The 24,146-nt window shown below is 42.7% G+C and overlaps 1 protein-coding gene across 1 annotated transcript; it reads left to right on the forward strand.

Annotated features, from left to right (window-relative positions):
- The first annotated feature begins 201 nt into the window (after positions 1 to 201).
- Positions 202 to 22,449, forward strand: sptbn4a (spectrin, beta, non-erythrocytic 4a). Its single transcript, XM_070917714.1, has 20 exons — positions 202 to 324; positions 8,605 to 8,868; positions 10,127 to 10,360; positions 10,560 to 10,649; positions 10,742 to 11,020; positions 11,116 to 11,246; positions 11,416 to 11,620; positions 13,578 to 13,823; positions 13,964 to 14,098; positions 14,320 to 14,561; positions 16,268 to 16,406; positions 16,547 to 16,631; positions 16,898 to 17,109; positions 17,575 to 17,758; positions 18,324 to 18,900; positions 19,053 to 19,113; positions 19,202 to 19,470; positions 20,012 to 20,182; positions 20,421 to 20,463; positions 22,150 to 22,449. The coding sequence occupies exons 1-20, from the start codon at positions 202 to 204 to the stop codon at positions 22,447 to 22,449; spliced, it is 3,990 nt and encodes a 1,329-aa protein (XP_070773815.1).
- The last annotated feature ends 1,697 nt before the right edge of the window (positions 22,450 to 24,146 follow it).

The following is a 24,146-nucleotide window of genomic DNA, read 5'->3' on the forward strand; positions in this document are numbered from 1 at the left end:
TGTCTGGTGGGGGTTGGGGTGGGTGGTGACAGCACAGGTACCCAGGCCCCTGCAGAGCAGAGCGGGTGGCTCTTGCGTCGAGGCAGGCAGGACGTCCTGTGGGAAAGGGGGGAAGAAGGGCTGGCTCGAGCGTTGGGCTCCTGATGGTGGCTATTTTTGTCTTCCCTAGCTGAGTGATTGGGACAGCGGGTGGAAGAGAAGATGCTTATGGCCCGAGACACAGCGCGGGACGAGGCTCAAAAGCTACACAGGAAGTGGCTGAAGCACCAGGCCTTTATGGCGGAACTGGCCCGCAATAAAGAATGGCTGGCCAAGATAGAACAGGTGAGTGGAGGTGACCATGGTGATGAAGGGATGAGGAGGCCAGATAGGCAGAGCAGGTGAGTTGGGGGGGAGGGTACCATGCCAAAGACAGCACATGAGTGAGATACGGTGTTGATGGTGGGTGTGGTGGCAGTAAAATTGAATAGGGGAAAGTGGGGGAGATGTCATCACTCAGATTTCATTTCATCACTTGGCTTGAGGACATCCTGAATTACATTCTCAAGGTTATATTGTTATAGTGGCTGTGTTGCGTTCAGGTTCACAGGTGGTATGATCCCTGTGGTTCTTTGGGTTAGACCATCAGAATTTCATGGCTCAGTTATGGAGGTTACAGTGAAACACATAGAGGACACGTAAACCTTTGCAGCAGTGAAGGCCAAACACACAGATTGCATATCCCTTTCATTTTCATATATTTACAAATGGTTTCTGTTAGGAACGCACAGCTGAGATAAGGCCAGGTCCACATCATGAAAACATTCTCAGGCTTGCTTTTGTGCCCCGCAGTCCCATCATGCTTTGCTACACTGACAGAGCAACATCCCATACACACAGAATGTTCTCCATGCACTCTGCCTTCACGAAGCTCAGGTGGGCTCTTGAGATGTAAATTAGTCAGTGAGACTCCATTTCTGCTAATGGCACATCGCATTTGGCTGGTTTAGGTCACAAATATACTGCTGCTCTCAGAGAAAATGTGATCTTCAGCTCAGTCACATGTCAAGCTGCTGATGACGGGGACATGTAGAGAAATACGAGATGTAAGTGAGTAAAGTTTGAGTAAACCATAACTTTTGCTTATAACGTAGAAGTGTGTAGTTCATGCACAGTGTAACATCATTTGATACTTGTGCTTTTCAACTGTCGTCAGGTATGCACTGTAAGTGTGTAATGATGTATAATGATTGATTCAGATTGATGAGGGTGATGTGGTTAGACCAGGAAGTGCTCTTTTGCATTCAGCCCCCCACCATCACATGAACATTAGCAAAATGTCAGACAGATACCCCCCCCATTTTTATACGTCTTTTAATCATTCTTTTCTCATTAGGAAATAAAGTCAGGTTAATGAGCAGATTACAAATTTCCTTTCATGCATTTCAGTGGTCAAACGCTGCACCAGGGCGGAATCTATGATGGATTGTGCGAAGCGTGTTTCTGATTATTTGATACTCAGGTTTCTTACTTCAGCTTGGAATCTAGAAGCAAATGAGAGGCTCCTATCAGTGCTCTACCTGTAGGCAAAAGGTGTGACTAAAATACATTACAAGTGACTCGTAGGCACACATTAAACAAAGAAAATGCTGAATAATGTAGTGGCAGTGTTGGTGAGGGTTATCAGACTTTGACCTTGCTAAAATGTATTTACATCTCTGATAATACCCTGAGAGGTTTTGTTGACATTTCCAAGTGTTTTAATTATTAATTTTTTATTGAATACATTAAGAAATTCATTAGACTGTATAGATTTTTACACATTCATTTTTGTAGTATATACAGTATTATTAAATATTCATACGATAGCAGTGTAACTAATTATAACTACAGCCCTTGAAGACAAGCCCTACTACTGTACATTTACCTAATGAGGAAATCCTCATTAGCCATCTTGGTTGTCCATGTGTGAAATGTATTTTAAGGTTTATCATGCCATAGTCTAGACCCTCCCATTAAGCCAGCAGACACGTCGACTTAGTTCAGTCACGATGCAAAAGAGCTAAAAGATGACTTCTGCATACCAATCAATGTGTACGGATATGTTTGCGCTTTTAGCAGACAACACTTTATTTAGTCCTCCTTTGCTACAGACAGGTTCCCAGGTTTAGTCACTGAATCTGTTGCAGCCAAAGTCGTTTGTGTTCTCAACAGTGTAACTGATAAATCATTTTGGCTCAAGTCAATTTCATCAAGCAAAACACTGACCATTCTGTGGTTCCAGGTGTTTGGGGGCGTTGACTAGAAAAAACAAGCAATTTGAAGCTCCACCTTGGTTTTTAGGAAATTGGGCATTTATCGCCGATATCTGACATTTTATAGACTGAGCGACTGATTGAAATAACCGAGAAAAGAATCCGCAGATTAATCAATTATGAAAATTGTTAGTTGCTAGCCCTACTGTAATATGTGCTTTGTTATTGTGTGTAAGTTATAGTTTTTTTGGTTCTTTGGTTGGCCATCCCAAATCGTCTCTAGGGATCAACTAGGTTTGTGCATCTCAGTTTATGAATGCTGTGTTTCGTTGATGTTATCTTCAACACTGGTGAAATAAAATAAAATGACTTGGACGGATAATCATTCAACAGAATCTGGACAGAAAGAGTGAAAAGTAACATGTCTTAGTTGACACACATGAGTGAGTGTCTGCTCAGCACACTTGATTTTATAATCACTGAGCTGTACATAGTATTTTTCACCATCTTTATTTATTACATATTCAGAAATATATTCATATGTTGTAGTAATTTCATTTGGCAGCTGCACTGGAGGTGCCACAGTAAATGGAAAATAACATTTTTTAGACAAATAGTGTTATTACCTGCTCAGGATGTTCAGTGGTGAGGTGATAACAAAGACCTGCCTGGACATGTCCTGGGACCTACCAGTGCAGTGTAACCCATAGTTGTCTTTTTTTGGAATTTTGCCTTTATGGGATAGTTTACAGTAGAGATACAGAGAACAAGCATGGGGAAAGGCAACAAAGGTCCTGGACCAGAATCCAACCATTGACATTGCAGTTATATGGTTACTAAATCACCACAACGCCTTCTAATCCATAACCAGATGCCTTTAATGTCTATGCACAATAACATTTGAATATAAATTAATTAAAGAATACAGTTAATGTTCTGCCTATCACGTGACTGAGACTCCAATAGACATGGAGAGGTCCTCTGCCTAGAATGACGTCTCAGCTTGAAATCAAAACGGACTGAAACAGGATACTGCTTTACTTCTGAATCATCAGCGTATTTGTGTAACCTTTCATGCCAAATACCAGATAAATCAACTGAAAGGATTGACACTGAGTGCAGAAGATGGCTGCCCCACAGAGATTGTCTCTCCTGTGCTGACTGGCATGATTTCCCAGAATTCCTGTGTACGTAGCCCTGTGCAGACGGTCACAGAGACCGTCACGTCTCCATAGCCCTGCTAACATCCCTTAATCTACCCCCATCGCTCCCTCTGTCGTTACCTGAGAGACAGAGAGAAAAGATGACGCCGCGTCCTGCCGTGACCGGAGAACTCTGCGTCCTTTTGGAAGGGTTCCTGCCTCGGCCCCTCACCTCTGTACTCTCTCAGTACTTACTCAGCACATGAAACCAGGCGCACAGCTCCAGGCCGGCCTGTGTATGTGGAGAATCTGTGGGTGCATCTCTGTTACAGTGCGAGGACTCACGGCTGACCTTGTGCCAAGCCTTACTATGGGCTCAGGGGTCAATGTGTGGTAAACACACAGACAAGCCATGGGCCTGTCTTGCTGGAGCATATAGATCCCTGACAGGCTAATGAACACACACCACTTACACGTTTAAATATGGACACTAGCCTCTGTCTTACTGGGGGCTGGTACCAATGCATTTTAACATGAATGTTTATTTTTCAGACAAAGAATGATGACGCTATTCATTTATATTTTATATCCACATACGCGGAATATCTGAAATATTACTGGCATCTTGATATTTAGTTGCTGCCTCTTTTAAAAAAAAAAAATCAAAAATTATTTAAATCATCTTCCTCCTTTGTGTGTGATTGGTAGAACATTAGTAAAGGAAAATAATAAATAATAAAGGGATGATGGCTTCACTTCAACATTCTGCGTATTTGTCAATGTATGTTCAGCTGGCATCTCATTGTCAATAAATTCCATGATCAAATGATGAATCCCAATGGACATTTTGACATGTGACAGTAGGAAAAGCACGGGTTTAAATGATAAAATAAATGATGGCTTAATTCCATTTAGCTACTTCAGCTTCAGGGTCCTGGTACTGTGCATGCTGGCTCACTGTCACACTGTCATGACTGACTGGGACACATAACCATCTTTAATGTTATTAGTGTGTTTTTCCTACTCTGACAAGTCAAAATGTCTGCTATGAGAATGGCCTATACTTTCCAACTTCACTACCCTCTGTGGCACAAGCCCGTCGCTCTAAAATATACGGTATAGTTACATTTTTTTAAGGGCGATGTAATTTCATAAAATAGCTGGGCTACAACTAGTTTTAGCAGACACTACTCAAACAGATGTGCATTTGTTGGGGACTATTTTCAGCGGTAGATTACATTTGGTGCTCAGCAGGACGGTGTATATGGTATTACCACGTTCACATTAATGAAGGAACATGTCACCCAGTGCTGTGATGGGGCTCATTCATGTGTTTTTAATAGTTTTTGGACAACAAGAGAGCTCAAACTAAATCTTGCATCTTGCCCCTCTCTGCTTTTTTTCATTCTTAATACTTGTATGCAAGTCTTTTAAAGGTCACGTTGTTTGTTGATGATATGTCTTGATGTCTGACTTCATTAATTGCCTTGCCTTGCCTGTGTGGACAATAACGTTCCTAACAGAGGAATGATCTACTGTATATCAGGCTTTAGCTGTTTGTTAGTAGGATCAAGTTAAAGTTGGTTTTGGTCTTTTCATGGGATTTGTTGATGACATTTACTATGCATTATTCAAGCAGCATAACAAGTGTTCACACTGTTACACGTTAAATCTGTTGGTATCAAAACTGCACATGTTCTAGTATGAGCTCATGACCCAATACCAAGCATGTAGCATCATGTTTAGACATCTGTATACATGCTCATGTGTGTCAACTTATTGTTGGAAAACATTGCTATCAAATTTGCATAACTAATTGGGTCACATCTTCTAGAGGATTTTCTAATGTTGCTGGCCAACTTTGACACATTGCTATCTTGGCATTGTGAAGTCCTGCTATATCTCAGCCTTCTTACTGGCTCCTCAGTGTCCATGTGGCTGTTGTCCTGGGTGGAGTAATGGAACAATGTCGTTTTTGAACAGGTTCTAAAACATTGCAGCGCATTAGTTATCTCAGTAACTTGCAATCAGTCCAATGATGTGTTGGCTAGCATCAGTGAAAGTGTTTCAAATACGCTAAAAGCTAACTGCGCTTGTTTTTAATTGGGGCTTTCTGTTCCACATATACAGCACTAAAATATTGTTGTGTTACACCTCTGAAACGTTGTCATCTTCATTTGTTCTTCATGCCTCTGCTATTAAGCATTGTGCAAACACTACAGGCTGTAATACGTTTGAAATGCACTTTAAATGAAGAAAACTCAGGGCTATTTTTTGACTTGGTGACTCCAAACACTCTTTAGTGTGTTAATACACTTGATGTTACTCTGGGATTTACTCAATTACATTGATATCTAACATTCCTGTGTATTATTTTGGTAAGCATTATGTTGTCTCAAAACCCTCTTATGAATCAATTAAAAACTGTTTGGTTTCACTATACATTATTAACGTCCAACAGTGGATTAGTTTTGTCTTAGAAATGTTTCAATAAAAAGTGTACCAATAGTACAATTAATTAAGTCTATCACATCTTCAATGCAGTATATGTTAACTTACCCATTCCCCCTGCTGTTTTCATTTGCAGCACACGCATTGTTTCTCATATTACGTGTACCTTATTTTGACTTACTTTATGAGGTTATTGTGTTTGGTTTGTTTTTGGGGTGTTTTCTCTCATTTTTGTTGCAGTCATTGTCCTGATCTTTTTCTTTCGAATTTCACCTGCACTTTTTTGTCTATTACACTTTTTTTTACAATGTTTTTTTTTCAAATAGATAAATTGCCTTAATCTAAACCTAAAATATGACTAATAACATGTTGCAGTATTAAAACAACAGCTTTATTGGGTGATACATTTCTGTCTTGATGCAGGCAATGGTACTTTCAGGAAGAACATGCTACTAGCTACTAGCATTGCATGCCACCCATTAGTCACAGGTCAAGTTTATGACATTGTCTTAAACAGTGATGACATTCAACGAATTCAGCATACGCCTTGTAGAAGTAGTTGAATCCAATTCTTCATATACTGATACAAATAATACACTGAAGTAAGTGCATGATAATGTTGAAGTATCTTTAGTGTATGTCACAGCTGAAAGTTGTTTGTATCAAGAAGGGAAAAATCCAGAATTATGAATAATGACACATCCTCTCAAAGTTGACCGTTTGCTGGTTTGACGTTACTGTGATTCATAGTGAAGTGTTGCATTGTGGGTTGGGCTGAAGGGAAAGAAATTGCATTAATACAAATTTTCCCTTCAGCGTCTGGCGTCTTCATTTAGTGATATTTGCAGCATTATGACTCTGATAAGCTAGTTTGGATGTGGGCTTGGTGTTGGGATGTTTTACGTTTTGATTTGAAGTGTTACGCAGATGACAGCATAAGTTGCATGGTGTTACTTTTATGCATACAGTAGGTGTGAATACATTGTTGTTTGTGCCAGTAGTATAAAACAAGCCCTTTAATCCCACCCACTATTTCACTATGCTGCATCAGCATTACAAGAAAGCCTGCAGAATTTGGCAACACAATGCTGCCCTAAAAGCATGATTCATATGTGGTAGCCATTAAAATATCGCCCTGTGTCAGCCATGACTGCCTCGAAAATTCACTTCACAGATGCCCTTTGGATCCAACTGTGCCCAGGCTATAGCACAGCCCGGCACACCCGCAGCCTCATTCCTGTTCCATAAACCTTTGATTCTTCCTCCTTTGCTTCCCTTCTTCCTCCACTCTGCCTTCCTCCTCTCCTCTTTCCACCCCCTCTCCGATTCCTTCTCCCTCTGCTTCACTCTGTGTGTCAGTGAAGCCAAGAGAGGGGAGAGAGAGAGAGGGAGAGAGAGAGAGAGAGACCGGCTTTCTGCTGGCTCTGCATTATGAGAGGGAGAGCGAGGCTGAGGAAAAGATAGGAGCGAGAGAGAGGGATGTGAGAGAGTGAGCACTAGCAGCAGTTAAGCAGAGAGCCTGTGCCAAGAGGAGGAATGCAGCACTGCATTATGAAAGCCATAGGATATAGGTCCAGCTCTCTGTGGAAGATAAAGGAGAGAAGCAGAATTTACAAGATCAAATCGATCACATGCACGCTTGTCACTACAATACAAGCCAAGTAAATAACTGTCATATACAACAGGAGAATGAGGAGGCATATTTCTTAAAATTTGAAAACAAATCTGCGACATTATCTGGGGCTTTTAAGTCATGAAGGTCTACGCTATAAACGAGCCTCTGTGATCCAGATGCAAAAAAAAAAGGGAAAAGAAATCCAAAATCTTCACAGAAGGAAAACACCTCCTACTCTAAGTCTAGGTATGGGAGGAGACTGGCGATAATCTATTTCAGGGAAGAGCTTCATTGACACAAAGGAAAATGCCACAAGCTTTGATCTCACTGCATCTCCTCATCCAGATCACGTCACGAACAAAGCCTGAGATTTAGGGGAGGGAAGAGGAGCAGAAGAGCACAGGCAGAGGACAGAACAGGGGTTTATTAGACTTGCCATGCATGATTTTTAGGTCAGCCCGAGGCCAAACTTTGCTCCATACACCTGCCTCTCTGCAAGCAGGGGGCTCCAGCCTTGGCACCGGGCTGTGTTTTCCCGAGCTATTTTGGGGACAAAACTCAATTTAGCCACTCACTTTCAGCAATATGAAATGTTATTCTCATAGTGCCTTTCAGAAATAATGTAATACATGCAATGTATTAAAACAAGAAGCACAGGTTCATGGCTTAGAATAGCATGATGTGTTATGTGTGTGGAGGTTAGTAATAGGGCTGTTTAGTACGAAAATATAGCTTTTTCTTTGAAAGCCAATTCCCTTCGGTCAAGAAAATTGCTAAAAGGTTAGCAGTTATCTAAAAATGAATTTGGAATGAACACGTTTTGATTCAGAGATATATTTTCTTTGTTCTTTGTTGAAATCTAAAATGGCGGACAGGTTTGTGCAGCCATTGTGCAGTTCACAGATCATCTCAGCCCATAAGAACCATCCCTCGAAGCAAAAGCTGACATTAAAGGAGTGTACGAGTGAGAAGTAAAAAGTCACTCAGTCAAGAAATGACAGTCCAGCCCGTCATGTAATCTTTAAAAAGGAAAGGTTTAACACATGCGAGAATACATAGTGGCTTAAACTGATGTTCTGGTTTAGATAAATCTGATCTGTTATGCAGTGCTTTTACAGTCAGTAACAACTGGACCTTAACAGTTATCACACTCCATCTCCAGGAGGGTCAGGAGCTGATCCAGGAGAAGCCGGAGCTGCGTCCAGTCGTTCAGCAGAAGCTGGTGGAGATCAGAGAGTGCTGGTCCGACCTGGAGAGCACAACCAAGGCCAAGGCCCGCCAGCTCTTTGAAAACAACAAGCCCGAGCCGGCGATGAAGAGCTACTCGGACCTCGACAACCAGCTCTCCCACCTGGAGCAGCAGCCTCCCCAGCTGGAGCAGGCGCACCATCTGCCCACCTTCAATGAGCAGCTCCAGAAATTCCAGGCAAGTCTTAAGGCTCTCCAGGGTCTCTCTGATAAGGTGTTGGCACCGTCTCTTGTAATAAACCCAAATGATTCTTTTATATGGGAAACACTTTCATGTTCGAAAAGGAGCTACTGTCCAGCCACAAATATTAAATTGGGAGAGTTCCCACCATCATCCACTGACTTCTGGATATCCTCAGCCTCGTCTAGCACGTTGTCTTTTTGAAGTTAGCCATCTTTAATGGTAAATAACAAGCCCAGGTTAACATTTTCTAGCTAACAAAATTGCCTGGTATGATAAGTCAGGTAGACCAACTTGCTGGCAATTGTTAGTCTCTAATATTGTTTCCATCTTCCTCATGGGGCTTCAGCAGTGGTGGAGGAAATATTGGGATCTTTTACTGGAGTAAAGGCAACAATAAGTTAGTATGAAAATTCTCCATTACAAGTAAAAGTCATGCAAACTTTTACTTGAGTAAAAGTACATAAGGCAGCAAAATAGTCATTATGCAAAATGGCACCATTCAAAGTGTGTATTTGTATTTATCATATATATTATTGAAATGTTATTTCTGATGCATTAATGTTTAAGTAGCCTTTTATTGCTGTCGAGGTGGAGCTAATTTTAACAACTTAATGTACTTTTGGGCAGTTTAACCGCATCATACTTTATACATTGGACCAATAACTGTAGCTGTGAAATAAATGCAGACAATCTTCACCTCTGAAATGCAGTGGAGTAGAAGAAGTATAAAGTAGCATAACATGGAAATGCTCACGTAAAGTACAAGTACCACAAAATTGTACTTAAATACAGTAGTTGAGTTAGTTAGTTACATCCCACCACTGGGTTTCAGCTTTGCCAAAAAAAATGGTTCTTTGACTCCACCCTGGGACACTGAACTCTGCCAAAAGGATTATTTCTACCTCCACAGCACCTTTGGCCATGAGAAATGTTTGTATAACTAAAACTCTCTAATCTGCCTTGATGTAGCGAATGCTTTTGACAGACTGCAAACTTCAGCTCATTGTTGTTTATGTAATTTTCCCCAGCTCTGACATGTGTCCACAGATGCCGCTGTTGTGGCGTGTTCTTAAACTCGAGGTCCAGTGACATAAAAAAAAATTGCACCATATGCTTTTTTTTTTCCCCCCTTAAAGTGAGGCAACCCATTACATAACCCTGAAATGTTCTGATAGGAAAACAGCTGATGTGCTGTGCTTGTCCGTCCCTCATATGGCTGTAACATGACCTTCCCCTTCCCCCCCCGGTGCAGGCTATGGAGTCTCAGATAGGGGACTTTTACAAGGATGTGGGAGAGCTGGGAAGCTTGCAGGGGGTCTGCCTACCCCAGCGAGGGCTGATGGCAGGTGACAGGGAGGGCGGCGAGCAGTCAGGCGTGGTGGAGACCCGCATCGTCCGCCTCATTGAGCCCCTGAAGGAAAGACGCCGCATCCTGCTGGCTTCCAAAGAGATGCACCAAGTCGCTCAGGACCTGGAGGATGAGATAGTGAGTCCTCTCATTTCATATATTTCCTCTTTCATATACACTGTTTTAAATTCCCTTTTGTACGTCCGTCAGAGATCGTATATTAAGGTACATGGTATTATGGTACATATATTTAAGAATTTAAAAGAATGAATGTGCACACCGATCCTCACATACGCATTCTGAAAAGTGTAATGACCTGACTGTGGTTACTTGATAGCTGTGGATTCAGGAGAGGCTTCCCTTGGCCTCCTGTAAGGATTATGGGAATAACCTCCAGAGTGTACAGCAGCATGTAAAAAAGAACCAGGTAAGTGTCAAAGATGACGTTTTGGCCATGGTCAGCTGGAATGTGACCTAACCCTGCTCAGTTTGGGTACTTACCTCTGATTGGTCCTTCAGACACTCCAGAGGGAGCTGACAGGGCGGCGGGCTCGCGTTGAGGAGGTTCTGGACCGGGCGGGGATAATCGCTTCGCTGAGGACTCCTGAGGTGGAGTTTGTGCGTGAAGGGGCAGGGCATGTGCGCCAGCTCTGGGAGGTTTTGCAGCTGGAGACGGAAAGGAGGTCTGTGATGCTGGACGCCACACTGCAGGCTCAGCAGTACTACAGCGAGGCGGCTAAAGTGGAGTCCTGGCTGGCAGGTCAGAAGCTCCATCTGGTCAATGAAGAAAAAGGCACGGTACGGACAGCCGTGGCGGTTATACAGATATCTGTTGGCATGAATCCTAAGTGAACATGTGAAACCTGTATCCTGACATTATTGTTGTTCTTCAGGACGAGGCGAGCACCCTGCAGCTGCTTAAGGCCCACCTTGCTCTGGAGCAAACAGTGGAAACATATGCAGAGACAGTAGGCATGCTATCCCAGCAATGCCAGCATCTACTGGAACTTGGACACCCAGAAAGGTGTGGCATCACCTGCCGTCACACTTGCACTCACAAATGGGCTCACATAGCCCACGAAAAGAGGAAAGTTGGATGTTTGCATGTTCTGTCTACCATATATAAGGGTAACATTGTCAGTGCTCCTCTTGTTGGCAACCATAACATTCTGTTTACTCTCAATTTTCAACAGTGAGCAGATCACCAAGCAGCAGTCCCACATAGACCGGCTGTATGTGTCTCTGAAGGACATGGTGGAGCACAGGAAGACCAAGCTGGAGCAGCAGTACTGGCTCTATCAGCTTAACAAGGAGGTGGAGGAGTTAGAGAAGTGGATCACTGAGAGGGAGGGGGTGGCCAGTTCCACTGAGCTGGGCCAAGACCTCGAGGATGTCACGGTCAGTCCATCAACACACTACTCCAACCTCAGGAGATAGATATTAAACTGAAGTCATTTATGAGCAAACACCATGAACCATGATCATATAACTATATGATATGCTTCACATCAGAGCAATACAATACAATTGCATTGTTAATGTGTTTTTCAATTTTCACAAAAGATGTTTGCTTTCATTCTGAAATAGAGGCCCAGTGTGAAAGCAGTTATAGAAAACGCAGTAATAATAATCTTATATTTACCTCTTGTAAAAGCTGACAATTTAGCTTAAAAATCTCCACAGATTTATGTAAAGACCGAGCAATGTTTTGTTTTAGAGGGGTGTTTAAAGACAAACTGAAAGAACTTTAAAAGACTGGATTCAATTTTTAAGCCCTGTCATCTTCTGATGACATTTTTCAGCCTCATGCAACATAACATACAACATAATGTCTATAGCAAACACGCCATGGGCCACAGAGCCAAAATGCAAGAGGATAAATGAAATAGGCCTATACATAATGATGCCATTTGTTATCTTTAGGTAGTGAGTTAAATCATGATCACAAGATTTATTCAGGCCCTTAAATGAATACGCAACAGTGGTTGCTGTACATACCAAATATGACTTTTACATGCTTTGTTTTATGCATGGCTTAAGTTAGGCATTGAGTCCTTATAGTGTTTAAAAAAACAGAACAATACTGTTTTAATAAAAAACAACAACAAATGGATTCCATTTGAAAAAACAAAAAAAATGATTAAAAAAGATCATATATGCTGGTGTTTCATACAAACGAACCCGAACATGAAATGCATGCCTTACGGTCAGACACAATTACTTCAACCCCCCCCCCATCTCCTCCTCGCCTCTTAGCTCCGCCCAACGGGAATGCGAGTAGGAGACAGAAGGAAGAAGGAATTTTGTTTACCAAACGGGGCATCCTCAGTCACATCCAGCGTCATTCTGAGGAGACGCTGATTACTCCTGACGCACAGCATCTTAACTGTCTTAATGTGTGGAAATATAATAGAACAACAGTTTAAAAGAAAAGCACCTGATGTTTGATGACAGCTGCTCCAATTCCAGCCAACTATAGATCTATTGTGGCATCAGGGCGTCACAGAACGTGACTGATATAAATAAAACCAATATACATTTATTTATTTTTTTAACTGAAAGAACAGACATGAGAGCAATAAATACAGCTATAAATGCTCTGAATGAAATCTATAATTAGTTTATGAAAGGCCAAAAAGCTCAGGCTGATATCAAAGGACTGATTCATAACTGCGACTGTGCGTCTGTATATGTTTCCTAAATGAACCACGATGAATGTATAACGAAAACTAAGGAAAGAGAAGCTGAAGAAGAAGAAGTAGACAAAGTAGCAATCAGTTAATCGTTTTGTCTATAAAAGGGCCCATCATGTATTCAAATTGTTCGTTTTATCTGACCAACCGTCCAAAACTGAAATACACTCAATTTGCAATGACATAAAAGAGAAGAAAGCTGAATGTACTTTCCTTTAATTGGCTCGTACCAGCAAATATTTGGCATTTTGCTTGAAACGTGACTCAGACGGTGAATTCATTAGCGAAATAGTGGATAGTTCCTGTTTCCACAGGTAGTTTGCCAAATCAACCCTATTGTATTTATGCAACAATATTCACATTACAATTTCCACAGCTGCCCAGCCGTTCCTTTCACATTAGATCAGCTAACCAATCACTAAACACATTCATTAAACAGTAAAAAACCTAGACAAATTTAAGGGAACATCCTTGATGACTTCCGGGTCATGGAGAGCGAGGATGGGAGAATGATAATAATTAGCAGAATGGAAAGCACCCACCTAAAAAGAAATAGTTGATATTACGAGCCTCACAAAGTGTTATTACACTGCATCAGAATGAATTGGTTCATGTTATTGTGTCCAGTCCCTATAGTGGTGTGGGGTCTATGTGTGTTCCAGGTGCTTCAGGAGAGATTCACCAAGTTTGCCTCGGAGACCAACAGCGTTGGCCAGCAGCGCATGGAGCAGGTGAACAAAATGGTGAACGAGATGATCGACTGCGGCCACTCGGACGCAGCCACCATCGCCGAGTGGAAGGACGGACTGAACGAGTCGTGGGCCGACCTCCTGGAGCTGATGGAGACCCGCAGACAGATGCTGGCGGCGTCGCACCAGCTGCACAAGTTCTTCACTGACTGCAAAGAGGTACAGTCAAAACAGATATGCTGCCTGTGACTCAGGTGTGCCGCGTTCCTCATTGCCGCTTCAAAGGTAGACAGTCTGGCCGTGACATGCGGCTTCTATTTTTAAAGCACTCGTGATAACGACGCTGTCCTGTGTTGTAGGTCTTGGCTCAGATCGCAGGGAAGATGAAGCAGCTGCCAGAGGTGAGGGCGTGCCAAGCCAACATCACCAATCCAGCCACCCTGCAGAGACTCATGCACTCCTTTGAGCATGCCCTTCAACTGCTAGTCGCACAGGCAAGTGATATGATATAAATGATTTCTTTCTGAACAGTGTACTTGCTGCTCATGAGTACATGGATTAGGGCATATACATTTTGTTTGTTTGCTTGTTTTGTACGAGCAACAACCAGAAACCCTAATTAAATCAGTTCAGTTCAATGTATTTTCTACAAACACCACCATTCTTCTACACTGATTCTTCTATATTCTACTCCCTTCATCCTGTCTCGGTGCAGGTGAGGCAGCTGCAGGAGAACGCTGCCCAGTTGAGGACCATCTACGCTGGTGAGAAGGCTGAGGCCATTATGATCAAAGAGCAAGAAGTGATGGAGGCGTGGAAGGAGCTGCTGAGCTCTTGCGAGTCCAGTCGCGTCCAGGTGACTTCAGTAACCGACAAGGTGCAGTTCTTCTCCGTGGTGCGTGAAAACCTGATGTGGATGGAGGGCATCATGGGCCAGATAGGGTGGGATGAGCCCCGGTAAGACATCTGTCATATCCTTGTTTAGCAGCACACCATCTTTATTCTTCGGTGTTGAGATGTTCATAAAACCTACTGTATACAGTATGTGGTCCTGGTTTAGTGGCTGCATTTTGTGGTTCAGTGTTCAGTTAAACTGGAAGTCTCTGTGGTCTTGTGCAGTCCCTGTAGACACAATTTCATTACTGTGTAGAGTGAAATTAGGCTGCTGTGCCACCTTGACCTAATTTCACAATTCACAATTTCATGATGTAATTGAAGGCTATACATTTGACACTGTAACCACTGCCATTATTTGTCACTTTACCCAACCAGTTCCACTGTGCAAAGAGCTCGTAGCACTTTAACTTGACTTGGCTTGAAATCTTTTTGCAGCTTTCGATATATCAACATATGCATGGACATGCATCACTGTGGGCCTGAGAAAGATGGCGAGACATATGTACATGTCCTGTATAGGGCTGCAGCTAGAGACTACATTTAGAGCTGAAATGTTTAGTCGATTAGTCGATCAACAGAAAAGCAAATATTTTAACAATTGGTCAATCATTTCAGTCATTTTTCAAGCAAAAATGCCAGAAATTCTCTTTTTCAGTTTCTCAGCTGTGGAGATTTTCTGCTTTTCTTTGTCTTATGTGATTGCAAACTGAATATCTTTGGGTTTTGGACTGATGGTTTGACAAAACAAGACCTTTGAAGACGCCACCTGGGCTTTAAAACGTTTTTCATCCCAAGGCAGCCCTTCCAATACTGGTTAGTCTGCTACAAAATGATACAAAACAGAGAAAAGCACGTCACCCCCTTCTCTCTCTCTCTCTCTCTCTCTCTCTCTCTCTCTCTCTCCCCACATTTCCTGTCCATGTCTAGATCAAAGATAAAGGTGAAATGCCCCAAAAATGATGTCAGAAGTACACACTAGCGCACTAGCAAGCAAGAAATGTGTGTTTGATCTTTAGCAGTCAAGGTGAAGTAAATATTATAATTGGCCAGAGGGTGTTGTCAGCATAAACATCTATGGTGACCTATACCAGAAGGGTTTATCATGCAAGTATCTGTGCATGGAAGTATTTCATATGTCTATTTGTGTGAGGATGGTGTGAGCTGGTTCTACTGCTGGAAAAGTCAGGGGATCACCAAAGTCATTATAATTCATTCTCTGGACATCATGGATATATGTACCAAATTTCATAGCAATCCATCCAATAGTTTGGACCACAGTTATGGGCCAGGCCGACCGACTGACATTGCCACCCCTAGGGCCACGCCACTAATCAAGGCATCAAGGTCATTTATTTGTCATTTTACAACACAGAATTGCGCAATAAAAATAAGTTGTAGCCCCTTCACGCTACACACACATAGAGCATACAATATATACAGATATTTAAATTTAGAGTAGAAAATTGCCCGCAGCAGCGCTTGGTCCAGCTGGTCTGGCTGGATGGTTGGAAGATACTGTGGGCAGTGATTGTCTCAAGGTCCACTGCACTTAATCCAATCCTCACGCTTCCAATGCCATTGAGTGTATTTCTGTCACACGTGCTCCAGAAAAAATAGCAAATTGAAACGAAAAATGTAGCTAAGTTTGAAGGAGCCACTGGCTGCCAGAACTACCTGCTAACATTTCACACTCTGCAGGTATAAGGATTCCCTCTTAGTATTTGTTGCTTAATCTAAACTGAATAATCTGACCTATCTCTCCTCAGAGATTTGACGGCTCTGGAGGTGATGATGAAACAACATCAGGAGCTGAAAGCCAAAATAGACGGCCGCAGCAAGACCATACAGCAGTGTGCAGATCTTGGCAAGATCCTGATTGCTGCAGGCAACCCTGCATCAGAGGAGGTCAGGCTAACAAACAGTACAGCACATTTGAATGACTATCACACATGCCACAAAGGAGTACATTAAACCCATACGGTTGCTTGATTATGATGTAGCAATATGTTGTTGTGGTCATGACTGCAATCTGTCTGTCACAACAGATAAAAGAGAAGTTGGATAGCCTTCTGGCTAAGCAGAAGGACCTTGTTGAAAAATGGGACAGACACCAGGAAAAGTTGCAGCGCAGTGAGTAACTCACTACACGACTACATCAGAGCAGAGGCAGCTCTTAACACAACGCTATGTTAAATGTCAAATGGACTAGCTATAAATGGTTTTTCCATTTTGTCCTGTTATCATGAATCATGTATGAGTCTTATTGTTCTTCTTGTTTGAGCTAACATTACACACTCACTCTGAGCCATTATGTACATCAAGCATTTAAACAACATATTGTGCATTAAAATGTGGTGTTGACGGTAACTGTGCTGTTGGTCTGCTGTCACCTCCAGAGCAGGAAAAGTTCCAGTTTGCCCAGGAGACGGTGAAGGCGGAAGCCTGGCTGAAGGCCAAGGAGCCGCTGATCACCTCCAAGGAGCCAGAAGGAGGAGAGGCCCGGGCCCAAACAGACGAAGTTGAGCAGCTCATCCTTCGCCACGAGGCCTTCCGCAAGGCTGCGGTAACCTGGAAAGAACGCTTCAGCTCTCTCCGCCAGCTTTCCGCAGTAAGCATGACTGTAGATAAATGTTTAATCAGTTTGGTGGAGTCACAATTTAATGCTGCTACGGGAAAAAAAAAGTGACCTTGGGATGTTGTGTTTGCTTAGCAGCCATGGGCGCATGCCATGAGTTTGCATCGTTAAATCTCATGACGTTCACTGCATGTGGAGTACCCTCACTCGCTGCACCCCATCTACCTTTCACGCTATATTGTTTAGCAGCAAATAAAACAGATTGTTTTGAGCAAATCATTCCTGATAACTTCTTGTACTTCCATTTTATTGGACCATCCTGCCTTTTCTTTCCTTTTCATTTCTGGTTTTAATTGGGTTTATGTAGTGCTATTAGTTATTTAGTTAACTCTCTCTTTAGGCTGAGAAGAAAAAAGAAGAGGAGAAAAAGACAACCCCACTCTCCAGCCGAAGGATGTTCCCATTATCTTGTCTGACTCCCTGTGTTCCCTCAACCAGTGCTACCTCATCTTTCTTGAGGCATACGGTACAGGCGAATATAGAACCCAAGCCCTTACAGACCAGTATGGATCTGGGTGGCTCCCCTGCAACCCAGAGATTGTCCTCAACCCTCGGCAGCTACAACCCAGTTATAAATGGATCAAGCTACCACGGACTGGAACAGCAATGCAGTGGGAAGTTGGTGAGCTCTTCGTACCTTGGGATGAACCACCAAGCGGCCGGAGGTGGAAGTGACTCCGGTTTCTCTGCGCTAACCTCCCATAGTGTTGGAGCAGACACTTCTATTTACCTTGGGATAAACCATCAAACTGCTGGCAGTGCAGAGAGCTCCGGGTACTTTGGACTGACTACTGGGTGTGTGGGTGGTATGCAAAACCATCAAGGCAGTGGCAGGTTAGGAAGTTCAGGTAACCTAGCTCAGCAACCAAGCAGTGGAGGTATGGGAAGCCCTGGCTTTCTGCCTCAACAGAATATGGGCAGTTCTGGATATTTGGCCCAACCACAAAATATGGGAAGTTCTGGATACTTGGGACATCAGCCTAATTTAGGGAGTTCAGGATATTTGGCACAACAGCCAAATATGGGGAGTACTGGGTATTTGACACAACAGCCTAATATGGGGAGTACTGGGTATTTGACACAACAGCCTAATATGGGGAGTTCTGGGTATTTGGCACAACAGCCTAATATGGGAAGTTCTGGGTATTTGGCTCAACAGCCTAATATTGTGAGTTCTGGATACCTAGCGCAGAATTATCAGAGCAGCGGGGGATTGGGTAGCTCGGGCTTTCTGGCACAAAATAATTACAGCAGTGGAAGTCTGGGCAGTTCTGGTTACCTGGCACAGAGTGGCGGCATCATGGACCCTAAAATGGCGTATGCATGGCAGCACCTGAAAGCTGACTTCATGCAGCCCAGGATCAACCACATCCACAAAGCTGTAAACCCCCTCCTAGAAGCCAGCAGAGTGCAGCGGGAACAGTTTGGGGACATCCCAATGGCAGACATGATGGGGCCAGAGTCAGGGCTGGAGCTCCTCCACGGCCGCCTCCAGAGGGATCCCCGTGGCAGCCGCTCTGATCCTCAGATGGATCATCTGAGGCGAGAGAGGGAGTACAAGCTGGGTAGACAGACCTCCAGCGAACAGGAGATCCAGGCCAGGCTGAACGAGCTGCCGCTGATTGTGCGTCAGGAGCGTTACCGGAGGCGCCTGGAGAGGCAGTCGTCCAGTGAGCAGGAGGGGAGCAGCAAGCAGAGGCTGCAGAGGCAGGACTCGAGTGACCTGGAGGGCTCTGTTAAGGAGGGCTCTGACAAACGCTCAGGGTATGTGGATGAGTCGCGCCGATGAAAGTGAAAATTCAAATGATCTTTACAAAATGTGGCTGTACAGTTTGCCTAGTCAGCACCGTCCAGTGTGATCCTAATGATTTTTAAGGTCACATAATGATTGTGTTCACTGTCTGTTGTCACTGTAGGGAGAAGAGATCTACCATGGCAGAGATTGTAGAACAGGTCCAGGAGAGAGAAGCCGCACATGTGAGTTAGCTTACATGTAGTATATCGCAACGTGTGGTCACTTTTCTTTGTGTCTTGGTTTCCACGTTCTCTTGCTCTGCTTTTTCAGGCACGAGGAGAGCCTTATCGGCCTCCTAGCAGCCTCTCAGCACCCGTGACTCGTTTTGACGGACGTCCTCGTGCCCGAGACCGCCCCAAACCAAGGAGAAGGCCCCGTCCAAAAGAGCCTGAGGAGACACGGCGTTCTCGCTCAGCTCCAGCTACCGGTGCCCCAACGACACCTCAGCCGCCTTCACACACTGCCCACAATGAAGGCTTCCTCTACCGCAAAAAGGCCACCACCTCTGACCTTGAAGCTCAGCAGAGAAGCCCAAACAGGTACAACCACTACTGATAGATCATACAACAGACATAGCTTACAACTAACCACAGTTTTGGATTTACATGTTGAAGCACTGTGCACAGTGTTCTAACAAGAGCGAGTTTGATGGATGATGTCTTGGAGGGTGAAGCCTTTCCAAAACCAAAAACACAAGCAAAAGTATAAGGAATGAATTAAACTTGAATTAAGCTCTAACGTAAGATGCAAATATTAGCATGTCCAGCTAACTAGCTTACAACCTACAGTAGTGACCGATCTTTACCTCCAAGGCCAAGGAGTTCATCGTGACCTACCTAGAGTCATTTGTGGGATTATGTTGCAATAGTGACTAAGGGGAGTGGGGCTTAGCAAATGAAAATCAATTAAATTAGCTTGAGATTCCTTTCTAAATCTTTAGTTTGGTGTCGTACCTTTGTAATGACTGTGTGATAATGTTCCTTTTAAGACAGACTAGCCTTGTTATTGTTAGGTATTGTGTCCGTCTTTACTTGTATTGGTAGAAGCAAATCCACTTAATGTGCCATTCTGATTTCACAGCAAGTCCTGGGTGAACGTATATTGCGTGCTGAAAGATGGAAATCTGACCTTCTATAAGGATGCTAGGAACCACACCACAACGTACAATGACGAGCCTCCCGTTGACCTTAGTACCTGCACATTCGATCCTTCAATGGGATACAAGAAGAAGAAAAATGTTTTCATTCTGCAGTAAGAGACATTTTATGGTGGACATTTTCAATGGCAGAAATTGTGATTTTTAAATAGTTGTTGTTTCTTTACAATTAGAATAAGAAGTTAGAGCCTATATCTTACTTCTCCAGATATGAGAGAGAAACACAGAATATTAAACAAGTGCAATGTTATTTTCATTAATTGGACATATAGTTATAAAAGGCATTGCAGTGGATGAGAAACTGACAATCCCTGTTGATTTTCTCTGCGACAGAATAAACGATGGAAACAACTTTGCATTCCATGCAAAAGACGAGGTAAGAACATTTACATTTAAGTCATGTTTAAGAGAAGCAGACATAATCCACTTTCCTTTACTTCAGTCCTTCTTTGTGCCATACAAGAGGTCCATGACAGACTTACATCTCTAAGAGCACGTAAGAGATGTCTACACATTAAGGGTTGAATATACCTGTAGTTTAGGTTTGTAGCTTCAAAGTAGCGTTAGTAGGATAATATGCACTATTAACACATTATTTACTGACCATAACAGAAATATAGAATATCGCCAGCCTTATCCTTTGAAGAATAATAACAAAAAAGAACCTGTATGCTGACAAAAACGAATAGATTCAGAACATTTTGTTGAGTTTTCACACCTTTTGATCATCACCTTATGCAAATAAATGTCAGAGATTGCATCACTTTGTCTATTTTTAATTTATTTTATTTTTGTATTCCTCTATTGGATTACTAAAATAACACAAGATATGAGAAGAATATACAATATACTGCCAGTGTTTTCAGATATCAGGACAACTGCAGGGGGAATATGTATTATCTCGATGCAATCCATATATGGAACCTGTGTATACTGTGTTTAGGTGTTTATTGACTTATGAAAGACTCATTCACTTCATTGGAAGGACCTTTTCCCAGCTTTTTTAAAGCTGTGCCAAGCAACTTCACCTATTGGTGGCCCCGTGTAGCAGTGGGAGATAACTCGTGGAAGAAATGAAATAGCATTTTATTTTTCACACAGCAACATATCTGCTCTGTAAATCCCTTGAAATTGATATTTCTTATTTTTTGGTTTCATGATGCGTTCTTTTTTTTCCCCACATCCTTTGCGTCAAGTCCCGCAGCTACTCTGTCTCTAATCTGCAAACCTTAACCAACGTGACCAACAGAGGCAATGAGTACTAGCCGATCAGAGGCAGAGTTCCTGAGGCAAAGGAGGTGGGAAGAAAAATAATGCTGTCTGCCTGTGTCTGCCACACTTCTTCTCCCGCACTTTAGCCACCTAACAAACATTCAATGGGGAAAAGTGCACGTCTAACGTCAGTTTGCAGACTAGATAGCTAATTAGCTGCTCAGCTAGCACATTAAACAGCATGTAAACGTACCTGCAAATGTCACTTTGGTCCAGTTAGATGACAAACGTTTAGAATACAACACAGTGGTAAAATAACAGCCCAAAAAACTGAGACAGATTTGTGCCTTTGGAGGGGCCTGACCCCGAGGTTGGGAAACCACTGGATTAAAACTGTATATAAAAGTAGTTCAAACTAGCTCCACCTCGAGCAGCTACAACAGTAAAATGCTGTTTACAGATTGAGGCATCAGTATTAATAATCTAATAATGTCACATATAATAATATATCAGTCTGCAGAATGAGTACTTTTGATACTTTCAGTATCAGTACTTTCAGTTTCAGTTCATTTAGCTGATAATACTTCTGCCCTTTCACTAAGTCATATTTTAAATGCAGGACTTTCACTTGTGAGTATGTTTACATTGCTGTATTGGTACTTTAACTTAAGTACAGAATCTTTTCTGGCCACACATGACTGCACTTACACCAAATCATCAAATGAGGGGAATTTTTACAGTTAGACTAGTTTTCTCTTCTCTGTTGCAGGCTCAAACTTTGATCTGTAATGATGAAAAACATGCAAAAGAGAAAGATATTATATAACGCATCTTTTGCTGGTGTCTGTAGGAGGACCTGAAGGCTTGGACTTCAAATATCACCACCTGTATAGCTGAGCATGAAGCCATGGCCAAGTGGGACAAGCCAGGCCCCTCGTCCATGGACCCCGACGGTTCGGAGAGGAAGGAGAAGTCGGAGGGGGACGCGGATGCCAGGTCAGAGAGGTCTGAGCTCGCAGAAGGGGAGGAGAGGTCTGAGAAGGAGAGGTCAGAGAAAGGGGATGGCTCTGAGAAGTTAGACACGTCAGAAATTGCCGACAAAATGGAGGGCGGGGCGGGGGGCTCCAGCACGTCTGGAAAGAGCAAATGAGGAGCCCCTTTGCGTTTTAACATTACTCACTGACAAAAGGTGTAGGAGGTGGTGGGTGGGAGGGACGGATGCAGAGCATGTGCAGCTAGGTTTGCAGATCCTCAGTCACAGAGCCGGAACACACGGAGGCCATGGTCCTTGGACTGACTACTGTTACTGTGACAGACTAATCTCTCAGCCCCTCCCCTTCACCCAGGCAATACATCAGTGCTTGCATTGTGCCACCTGCTGGTAGGAGGTCGGCACAGACAGACAGACAGACCGACCGACAGACAGACAGACAGACAGACAGACTCCAACAAGTGGTCCCAGGAATTAGCCACAGTCACGTCCCATCGTCGATCGTTTAATCTCTTGGACTCACAGCATCTTTCTGTATGTATCTTTGACTGATAATGTAATGCTCTGTCTAGCTAGACGAACCCGAGAAGAGGTGAATGAAATGTTTCACAATATTAAAAAAAGAAAAAAAACAATTTTTTTGAAGCAATATACTTTTTTATTTCTTCTCTTTATTAAAGAGAGAAAAAGGGAGAAGGAAACAAGAAATAATTGCAAATGTGAACTCTATGATTTGTCACATCCACGTACGCTTACTCCAGGCAGTTGTGCACCTTAGACACTTGACACATCTGTATACTAATCATAATGACATTTAATCCCATCACATGGCTAGTTTTGAATCATCTTAATATAATGGACTGCTGGTGTTACCCACCTGACTTCATTGGTGTCAATGAATACACATTTCTACTGTTTCTTTTTATTATTATTATTATTATTATTATTATTTGTCCACAATGATCCATGTCAAGAAAAGAGATTTCCATCAAATTCTAATCCATCAACCCAAGGTGTGTTCAAAGTGGCAATGCTCAAAGTGACACTAAGCCTATGTGACACAATGCCTTTGTATACATGACAAAAATCAGAACATTGCATGAAATAGTCTGTTAGTGCACCTGTTAAACTTGCCTTTATTTCCATGTTCTTGAAATACATTGGGCAGTATTGGAATTGCAATAATTAAAATGTGAGTTGGGGGAAATGGATTCGCTATCACGGTCCACTTCCCACAATTCAGAGGTAAGTTTGACAAAGTAGGGTTGTCTTCTATCCACAGTAAGCATGAGAAGAAAGGGGTGGGGTTGTTTTTTTGGGGGGGGAGGGGGGTGGGTGTATACCAGAAAAGTGACTACTCCTTGATCTGTAACATGAATTAAGATGCCAAATGGCCCCTCTGCTGTTTGTACTGTATTACTGCAATTTCTTTTCCACAGAATGTACTGACTTCAGCTGTGAAATGTTCAATCACCGCCGCGTTCGTGGTGCCCCAAAATTGTAAACCCCCCCCCTCCCCCCAAAGCAGTCCGCTGAGAGTTAAACCTCTCTGTCCCCTGTGTCTTTCATTTGGAGCTCAAACTGATTGGAATCTCTCTCCGTCAAAGGCAAGTTAAATGTAAAACTGTCATGATTCCAGTCATGAATTGTATATACCTATCTTTGTATGTATACCAATAAACCCTGTGCTCTAATAAAACAATACTCTGAAGTGAAATGGGTAAAATTAAAACATTTGTATTAATCCACAAATAAAAACAATCATCACTCAAATATATTAATGTTTATTACATTTAAATGAAAAATATGCAAATTAGGACTCACTATCAAATATCATAGTGTATATACGTACACCA

This window comes from Enoplosus armatus, chromosome 13, assembly GCF_043641665.1.
Source record: "Enoplosus armatus isolate fEnoArm2 chromosome 13, fEnoArm2.hap1, whole genome shotgun sequence".
NCBI lineage: Eukaryota > Metazoa > Chordata > Actinopteri > Centrarchiformes > Enoplosidae > Enoplosus > Enoplosus armatus.